Source organism: Choristoneura fumiferana, chromosome 5, assembly GCF_025370935.1.
Source record: "Choristoneura fumiferana chromosome 5, NRCan_CFum_1, whole genome shotgun sequence".
Lineage (NCBI taxonomy): Eukaryota > Metazoa > Arthropoda > Insecta > Lepidoptera > Tortricidae > Choristoneura > Choristoneura fumiferana.
In genome coordinates, this window is record NC_133476.1 from 20,370,626 (window position 1) to 20,380,581 (window position 9,956).

At 43.1% G+C, this 9,956-nt stretch overlaps 1 protein-coding gene across 2 annotated transcripts in view; it reads right to left on the bottom strand.

Annotated features, from left to right (window-relative positions):
* The window catches only part of LOC141428398 (2-oxoglutarate dehydrogenase complex component E1-like), a 56,874-nt gene that overhangs the window by 4,199 nt on the left and 42,719 nt on the right, over positions 1 to 9,956 (bottom strand). Inside the window, exons 2-14 of one of the 2 annotated variants that reach the window (XM_074088384.1) lie at positions 8,523 to 8,642; positions 8,037 to 8,121; positions 7,290 to 7,390; positions 6,539 to 6,680; positions 5,856 to 5,934; positions 5,386 to 5,562; positions 4,632 to 4,780; positions 4,449 to 4,534; positions 4,115 to 4,294; positions 3,515 to 3,695; positions 1,769 to 1,987; positions 912 to 1,105; positions 301 to 429 (exon numbers count right to left, since the gene is read on the bottom strand). In XM_074088384.1, coding sequence (XP_073944485.1) covers positions 301 to 429; positions 912 to 1,105; positions 1,769 to 1,987; positions 3,515 to 3,695; positions 4,115 to 4,294; positions 4,449 to 4,534; positions 4,632 to 4,780; positions 5,386 to 5,562; positions 5,856 to 5,934; positions 6,539 to 6,680; positions 7,290 to 7,390; positions 8,037 to 8,121; positions 8,523 to 8,642 — 1,842 coding nt within the window. Of the gene's footprint in view, positions 1 to 300; positions 430 to 911; positions 1,106 to 1,768; positions 1,988 to 3,514; positions 3,696 to 4,114; positions 4,295 to 4,448; positions 4,535 to 4,631; positions 4,781 to 5,385; positions 5,563 to 5,855; positions 5,935 to 6,538; positions 6,681 to 7,289; positions 7,391 to 8,032; positions 8,122 to 8,522; positions 8,643 to 9,956 lie in introns of those variants that run through there. The other variant, XM_074088385.1, reaches the window with a different exon arrangement.

Sequence of the window (9,956 nt, forward strand, 5' to 3'; positions counted from 1 at the left end):
GAATCAAATATTTACTTTTCTTAAAATTAAAAAAGTTACTGCTTTTATAATTGAAAAAACAGTCTTTGGAATTAAACCAAGTATTGTAAATAACAAAATAGACAAAAATACGTTGATCTATTCAATTAATAAATAATCGATTTACTGAACAGATTAATTATTTTGCAATAGGTTCTAGATTTTAACATCACTAAATGTCTATGGTCGGGTTAATGGCGTCTTTGTTTAAATTGCTTTGCTTTGCTTGTCATAAATTGGATCGGAATACAATATATAGGCAAGGTCATATTTGTTACTCACCATCTTCTCTCTGTTCTGCAGTATCCTGCCGATACCCTTGTGTAGTTCGAAGGCCCACGGCTCGGGTGCTTTGCAGAAGTGGTTCGAAATGGTGTTGATAGTCGTCTGGCTGATGCCTGTTTCTTGGATCTGATCAAAAGGTAAAGGTTCTAACTAAGTAAACAATACGGACAGTTTGTCTTATCAATGAGGCAAGCAGTGGGTGAAATCGCAGAATTCGCTTTATCTATGTATATTTTCATAGCAGTTTAAAGGTTATGGCAAATTCTGAAATTGTCAAATACCGTATTCAGCGCCGGCCGTGGGGAGTAAGAGGAGCTTTAAGCGCCAGATGGGAGGGGCGCCATTTTCCAGTTTCCAGTGCAAAATAAAATTTAGGAGAGGCGCGGAGGTGGTGTAGACAATCTCGCTCTATACCTTGATCAAGGGCTAGAGGCGATGCTGACCGTATTTACAGTCGTATGCTTAAACTTCTGAGCAAAAATTTGTTTAAAAATATGTCAACAGGACTCTATTATCAATGGCATAGTAGTGTGCGCAGATATTTTTGATCGAATTTTTGCTTAGATGTTTAAGAGTTCGATTGTACAGTCTAGTAAGGTTTGCCAAACCTTTTTGGGGTCTGTAGCCTCGAAGAATCCAGTCCAAGGCGTGTCAATCCAATCCATGATGCTGAGCTTCGTGATTTTCTTGGCGAGCTCGAAGTGCTTGTTTAGCGTGTCCGTGTACTCCTTCTCCCAACCTTTGATGTCTGCTTCGCTGACCAGGCCCTCTTGCTTCAGCCGCTCTTTGTACATCAAATCCACTGGTTGGAGTTGAATGGAAGAGAAAAGAAAATGGTTAGCTAGTGTTAATTCTTGTAAGACCTGACGGATGCCCCTGTTGGCAAAGGATTAGCCCCAAAGTTCTCAATGGAAGAGTCGGCATCGCCATTAATCATCCAATGCGTCCCACTGCTGGCATAGGGCTCTCAGAATGAGAGTGCTCGGGTCTAGTTCCCACGCGGGCCCAATGTGGAATGTGAACTACACACACGTTGAATTATTTCGCAGGTTTCTCCAGGGTTCCTCACGATGTTTTCCTGCACCGTAAAGCTCATTCCTCACAGTAGTGCGAGTCTATGGATTGGAACAAACGATCTTCTGCTTGAGAGGCCGTATAATAAAAAACACTGCAAAAGATTTCACATTACGGCTTGTACTTTTTGATGTTATAAAGCTATGTCTATCGATTTCTGGCATTAAAGACTATGAAGTGAGCACTTTCTACCGCGCCATGGTTTCTCTATAGCAGTATCTGTAAAATATTTAAAATAAAGTCAGTCTAAGATCCAACTGTGTGTGTTCTCATTGGTCTCTCCAGATAATAAATAATTTAACATGGCGCAGCCGGTAGGATACGGCACTCCCAAAGTTAATCTGATTTCCAATCCATGAAGTCCCTTAGATATGACTGCAATAAAACGAACCAGTCTGCATGGTCTTGATCTTCTTGTACATGAACGGCTGCGTGAACATGGGCTCGTCCTCCTCGCTGTGGCCGAAGCGGCGGTAGCAGACCAGGTCGAGCACGACGTCCTTCTTGAACTTGCAGCGGTACTCGATGGCGATGCGGGCCACGTGCGCGACCGCCTCCGGGTCATCCGCGTTCACGTGCAACACTGGCGCGTCCACGCACTTCGCTACGTCTGCCGATGACAAAAATATGGCGTCAACCAGAACCTATTTATACTTATTTTTTTAGCATCAGAAAAAGGGTAAACAATCTATGAAGAGTCTTTTTATTGAGAAACGTTTTTAAAAAATCAATAAGTATTATTTATGATACCAAAAGCATGTAAATGATCATTACATCCTTGCTAAATTGTTACATATTTGCTGTGACTTATTTTTCAAAAGTGTTTTTCATTACGGAAGAAATGGAGAGGTGTTATTCTAATCCGACACCACACGGGTAAGAGGCGACTGAGGATGTAGGTTAAGGTATACCGTAGGCAACAGGCTAGCAACCTGTCACTATTGTACCGTTTTTGTCAAACTTGAAACCTAAAATTGCTAAAAGTGGCTCCAAAGCGGTAACGTTTCGTGTGCTCTGCCTACCCCATTTGGGAATACAGGCATGGTGTTTGTGTTTGCGTGTTTTTCATTAAAAAGACACGTCAAGATCGCTTACCTTCTTTCTAATGCTAAAAAAACGAAGTATAGTCACGGCAATTTTGGAGTTGGTACAGGATTATAATTAAATCATCATATTAGCCGTAGGACGTCCACTGTTGGACATAAGCCTCCCCCATAGACCTAAACTTGCATCTATTGAACGCGGCCTGCATTCACCGTGAAACCGCGGCTTTAACCAGGCCATCCGTCCACCTCGTGGACGTCCTACGCTGCGCTTGCCGATCTGCGGTCTCCATTTGAGAACTTTTCGGCCCCAATGGCCATCTGATCTCTGTGTTATATGATCTCACTGTCACTTCAACGAGCTACTTCGCTGGCTATCTCGGTGACCCTCATTCTTCTAAATCTCTTCAATTTTGATTTGGAGTTGATAAAGGGAAACCGGTAGGAGCAGCAAAGCTACTACGAAACTCGAAGTTCGTATCGTACCGCCCCTCTCGCTCTCGTATTAAATAGTATAAGTGTCAGAGGGACCGCACGACACGAACTTCGAGTTTCGAGTTTCGTAGTAGCCCTGCTGGGTTATATGGACGCTTCGTCACTGATATACCTACTTATATCAAAGAAAATACATGTCCAGTAAATGTGCCAAATCCTATATCACAGGGTTTCTCAAAGTGGGGTACGCGAACTCCTAGGGGTTCGCTATTTGACGGTAGGGGGTTCGCGACAAGGTTTACGTGATGGTGGCTGCAAGACTGGCAAGATGAATAAGATTGGTTTTAGGAGTCTTTTTTGTATTTTTTATTTCAACTCCACTTATTTGTTTGTTATCTGATCTGTTGTTGTTTCAGTTTGTATTTTCGTTGGCAAGATGATTATTACCTATATTTGTTACCTTTTATTGAAATCAATAATACACATTATATTAGCATGATGATTGAAATAAAAATAAACTTAGTTTCTTCAACAGCCAATTTTCATCAACATCCAACTTTCTTGGGAGAGAAGGGGGGGGGTTCGCTGTCGTCTAGAAACTTTAACAGGGGTACGTGGAGCCATAAGTTTGAGAAACCCTGCTATATCACATTAAGTACCTGAGCAGTATGGTGAACTCCGCGAGAACCGCGGCTCGGTTGTGTACCCGATCTGGTTGTTGCACACGATATGGATAGACCCGTGGGTCGTGAACGCCGGCAGGTTACTCAGACCAACGGTCTCGTACACCACGCCTTGGCCGGCAAAGGCTGCGTCTCCGTGCATTATGATCGCCATCACCTGGAGGTTGAAATGATTTTCAGCAGGTTCCTCGTAACTTTCTCAAACTAGAAGCTGTTGAATTCAGGAGACATGAAATCCAAGTTTTTATACAGCAATTAAGTATTCTAATAAGTAAAGAAATGGTGTTAAAAAATTACAAGACGATATCTAACATTGAAGGTAAAAATGCGACGAAAATGTCGCACTGCACCTTGTCTGCTATCAGGGAATACATGACAACTTTCATCAATTTGGCATTTTGCTGCACTGCAATTGGCCTGGCGTATTGAAAAACATCTGAATTACAGTAGGTATATAAAATGGACAATAAAAATATGCATGTATTTAACATCGTCTTCTAACACAGTCCGCTCGCAGTAGCATTAAATCACTAAATCAAGCTCACGAGACCGGCGGTGATGTTCTTTAGCACAAACCTTGTCCCCGTTAGAATCCCCCTTCCAATGCTGCTCGGCCCTAGTCTTCCCAGCGACCACAGGCGATACCACCTCCAAGTGAGAGGGGTTCGCGCTCATAGACACCTTTATGTACTTGTTCGTGCGCCGAATGAAGCGGTGGATGTACGTGCCCAAATGGTACTTGATGTCGCCGGAACCCTACAACAGACAAGAATAAGTTTAAACCTTAGCTAGATCTTCGAAACAGCAAGCAAGCAGGACCCTATTATTCTATTGAATTTGAATAATATTATTTTTTGTGTGGGCGATAAGCTTATTGCGCCGCACCCCTTAGGTAGAAGTTTTTTCTTACCGGTTCTTTTGGTTCCATTGGTTTAAACTGAGCGAAGATATCCATCAGCTGTTTGCGGCACACATTGACCAACATGTTTAGACGCCCTGCAAGCACAAGTAAATATGTACGTAGAAAAATTGAACGGACGAAATGACCATAGAAATTTGTCTCTTACCCCGTCATGGAGTAGAAAGACATTACCTCTGTGCTGCATGCCGATGACAATGGACTCGACCCCGAGCCGCGTGCTGGTGTCCACGATCTCCTCCAACATCACGATCATGCTCTCGCCGCCTTCCAACCCGAAACGCTTCTCCGCCGGCCACTTTGTTGCGAAGTATTTCTCTAGACTGAAATGAAAACTCCCATCGTTTGGCGTCATTGTTTAACTAGATGATGATAATCTGGGGTCTCTCAGTAGTCTCTCTCACATGGCGTGCATTGGGTCAATTCCAGGGTAGGCAAAGCTAGCTCGCACCGCAGCTACGCTGTAGGCAGCTCAAGCCGCTCAGTCAGGAGGGAGCGCAATTAGCGCTCAATAGGGACATGGGGCTCACAGTAAGAAAAAGCAAGCAGGAGTGACCATGGCCCGGCTAATCAGTTCACCTCAATCGCCGCAGCGGTTCAGCGGTTTTTTCATATGGCGTTCCACATCTATGCTTGATTCGTCTAGCTAGCTGACGCGGTTAGCACGGAGCGAGTGGACGCCGATTGAAAAATAGTATGAGTAGCGCTAACTGCACGCAGATTTTACCAGAACCGGCATCCGAAGGCGTGCACCCGCAAGTTGCAAAAATATGTATACAAGGCCTTAATGCCTTAAGTGCATAATTTTTGTAACCTTGGCTGTGTCGATATCTTTGCCCTTGACTGTACCCGCACCAGCTAAGCTTCCCACTGTTCGCGAAATTTAACGAGGTCAAGCGAAGTGTAGAGCTAGGGTAAGATTACTTACAAAACGGCCTTGGTGAGCCTCCGCATGATGAGCCGCTTTTCCTCGACGCTCTTGTCGTAGGCGCCGGGCTTCTCCACGCGCTCGCGGATGAACTGCAGCGCGTCCACGTCGTACACGTGCATGTACTCCAGGCCTATCGGGCCGCAGTACACCAGCTCTAACCGCCTTATTATCTCCCTGTAACCAACACAGGGCAAAATAGGCACAGGGGACAGTAGTCCTTACCTGCACGTAAAGTAAAACGCAGTTTAGATCACTTTAAACGTTATCGGTTTATGGTCTCGCCAGCTTACGCGTTATCTTGCTGGTCTAAATTAAGTTTACTATTTATTCTTGCTTCCTTTTGAGTTTCCTCATGGCATGATCACAGGAAGACAGGAATTCACCGCACAATTAAAATTACCAATCAGAGAGCATGCAAGTTGAACTGGTAATGGGAAGCCCATAGATGAACATCTAAGTGCACTCACCTCAAAGTTAACTCCGTTTCCTTTCCACCAATGCATGTTCTGTCAGGCAACTCAAACATCATGTCCATATGTTCTTCACCTGGAGATCAATTCAGTTAACTGATACTTATGTAGGTAATCAATTAAAACAGGATTACCTAAAAAAGACAAGGGCGTACCCAGCTTCTGGCCCAGGGAGAGGGGGTATGCTACTATTATTTTTAGGTCGGATCCCCCACGCTTGTTTTGTCATACATACTACACGAAGACACCTACGCCTCCGCATACCTACTTACTGTTACTGTCTGAGCAATGGTAGCCAAATCCAAAGAGGACTGAATAGTGAATAAGACTTATACCTACTTAATTATAATTATAAAGATGTATGGACACCCTAGATGAAGATGCAAGATGCAACGCACTCTAAAAATATTCCTTTCGGTGCTTTACCTAAACAACATCATGGACTTTTTATTTGAAGTCACTCCTGAGCCATCATAGCAAATGTCACAGGGATCGACGTAAAACAACTCAACCAAAGTGCCGTTGCGGTAAGTTAAGGCCACGTACGCACTATGCGGCTAACCGCGCGGTTTTAGCGTGCCGTCTCTTTCTCAACCGATATAACTTTGAAGAGGGACGGCATGCTAAAACAGCGCGGTTAGTGCGTATATGGCTTGTGTTAAGCTTAAAAAAGTACGAACAGAGCGTGGTGCCAAGTTCCCTGGCCACGACAGTGCACTGGAGCCCCTTGATGCCGAGCTCCGCGTTCTTGAACTTGCTGATCATCCTGGCCGGCATCATCAGCCCCAGAGGATCCACCTTCGCTAGAAGGTGACCGCGAGCCTGCCGATGCCAAGTTTACATCTTTCTTTACCTCAGATATTATGAAGCCTAGTAATGAGAGAATTGAGATGATAAGTCAAACGAGTGCTAGTTGACGAATCATCTCAATTCCTTAACTATGAATGAACTAAAAGAATTTCCTTGCTCACCCGCGACCTTACGATAGCTAAGCTTATGCAAAATATGCGTGTTCATGCAGTTCCTCCACCTCCACACTGTAAGAACACACACAAATCACACAAACCCATCTATCACCACCACCACACTACACTGACGCGTTTCGAACTCAACAAAGCTCATCTTCAGAGTGACACAACCGTACACTCTACAGTTGTAGACGTACGTTGTGTCACTCTGAAGATGAGCTCTGGTTGAAAACGCGTCAGTGTGTGTGGTGGTGGTGAAGATGGGTTTGTGTGATTTGTGTGTGTTCTTACAGTGTGGAGGTGGAGGAACTGCATGAACACGCATATTTTGCATAAGCTTAGCTATCGTAAGGTCGCGGGTGAGCAAGGAAATTCTTTTAGTTCATTGATATGGACCTCCGCAAAGTAACACCTGATTCAATAAATTACTTAACTATGTTTAATTTGTATGTTTTGCGTGTACCTGGTAGCTTCGTATAAGACTTTGAACCGCCAAATGTAGTTTGATCTTCTCTTTAACCTTCTTCTCGCTTTCAACGCTGCCCGCCTTGTCTTTCTTAGGCTCTAAAATTTATAAAGTGGTTTGCATAAAAAAAACAGATTTCCGCCCGATGTACTACAAATCTATAAACTAAACTATACATAAATATCGTATCAATGAAGATTCAGTCTACAGATGCTGGCGGCACTTGCACGGAATGTACAGTCACAGTCAAAGAAACCGAATCAGATGAAACCTTTCTGCTACTGATGTCATATTGACATTCCATATATCCACCAAAGAAATCATAGCGAATTTGTTCATGAAAAGGTATTCCACCCTGGTGGCTATAAATGTTTTGCAAATACCAGCCGCGCGCGCCCTGTGGTGAGTGGGCAAGTTTAACTTTGCATTTTTTTATATGATAGGGGGTAAACGAGCAGGCGGGTCACCTGATGGAAAGCAATCACCGCCGCCCATGGTCATCCATAAGCTGAGTTTCGTATGCCTTGTCAGCCTTGGGAAATAACTAGGCTCGTGTTTCATGGCATGGTTTTATATTAGCACTTAAAGAGGGATTTCAAATGGTTTGCAGAAAAAAAATCTGGACTAGAACTGTTTTTCTAATTAGTTTTTATTTCGAGATTTTATACGCAGTCGGCAAATTTGATTTGTTTAAATTTCGAAAACAGGTGCGCAGCGTGTAACACTTGATCAGTCGTCACTTACTGACAGTAGTGGGACTGAATTCATCCTCAAGCTCTTCTATTTTCAACGTCGGACCCGTCAAGCTGTCGTAGAAGCCATCCCAAGACTGAAATAAAGTTCAAGGAATATTGTAAATCCATCTAATTATGCACTACCTACATACAAAAAAAAAACAAATCATTATGGCACCAATGTTTTTTTTGTTATCAGCTACAATAGCGATTTTTTAATAGTTTCATTTAATAGATACTGCGTGACTCGCTAAATTATCTTTTATGTGTACGTGTTGCACGGACGGAGCTGTTTTATTTGATCATTAAGAGCCGAAACCGAATAATACCGAATATTTCAAACTGCGGAACCCATGTTATTACATATATTCAATTCGATCCATATGGGCTTTGAAACTGACGGTGTGAGAAAGATGGACCGAAGTCACGTAACCACATTAACATAGTTCTGCCATTCGACTCTAGATGGCGCTAGAAGTAGCATCAAATAACTTACGGGGTCTATTGCACCTTTAGTCTTCGCCCAGTCCAGGTACTGGGCCTCCAAGAAGTTGGCATTGGATCCACTGAGGAAGGACTCGGCTCTTTGTGAGTATGCCGCTGACAATCTAAGTAACTACAAAGATATATTTTTAGAAAAGTTGCCCTTGTATTTATCATTATCGTATCAGTCGGAAGACTTCTCAACATAGAACTTTTCAATCTCAAGGATATTTAGATATCTACTGCTTTCAGTTTGGGGGCGTTCAAGTAATACGTGACGCAATCTTTTTGACCCCCCCCCTCCCCCCATGTAACACGCCGTAACATGTTTCGTTACCCCCCCCGCCCCCTTCCTAAAAGTTACGTAACCCATTTTTTTTAGTTTTTCTTTAGCAGTTTCCGAATTAAGCTGGCATTTCTTTACACAGTCACACTGGCAACTTAGCATGAGAGCATTTATAGGCCAAGAACAACAACTGATGATGCGAATTTCCCACTTTTGATCACATTATAGTATGTACTTGTTACAAAAAAACTGTGACGTAACGCATAGTTTTGAAACAATCTGCCCTGTGCGTAAGTTTTACAAGACCCCCCACCACCAAATTGCGTTACGTAAAACTTATGAACGCTCCCTTTCGTGTAATGTGGGCAGTTAAGTAGCGTAGCTAGGTAACCAAAGTCCCTGGGGCAAAAAATCAACTAGGGCCCCAACTAAACTATTTCAAATCGTTTGTTCCGTATTCGTCGTGTTCCGAATCGACGTCCTCCAGATGTCATTTATAGTTTGTAAGTCAGTCCGAGGGGCCCCTGAGCTTGGGGGCCCCGGGCACTGCCCGTCTACTCTCCGGTAGTACGCCACTGAATATGGGGGAGAAGCTACAATAAGAGCTCTCTCTCCAGGCAGGTGCTATGCCTGGGGTGGGGACCGAAGTCCGAAGGTAGAGCGGACTAACACCGCTCGCGCCTCTCAAAAGGTGTTTTATACTTATATTGCACTGTTCTTTTGAATTAATTTCAATATCACATTGATATAGATGACCAGCTTACAGACAAACAGATATAAGAGCAACTTACCTGGATTACAAACTCTGATAACTTTTTGCGTAGCTCTTAGCAAATGAGAAGTACGAATTAGAGACATATTAATTCGCACTGTTTCCTTAGTTTGATATGTTTAACTCGTTCCTACTGCTTTATTAAATTTTGATAATTTCAATGGGTTTTAATTTATGTTTGTGTACTCTAAATATTAAATATAAAAAATAATAAATGTTGGGTTTTAGACAAACACATCTCTAGGGTTTGGTTTGTTTGTTGATGGTAAATGTCACTTCTGATCTGACTTATGATTTGAATGTTCTACGAGCAAGAAGTTTAGTGTTCTTTGTGGGGCGGTGTTCTGTGTGGTAGTGTTGTTTAATCTCACTCATGCACAGGGGGTTCC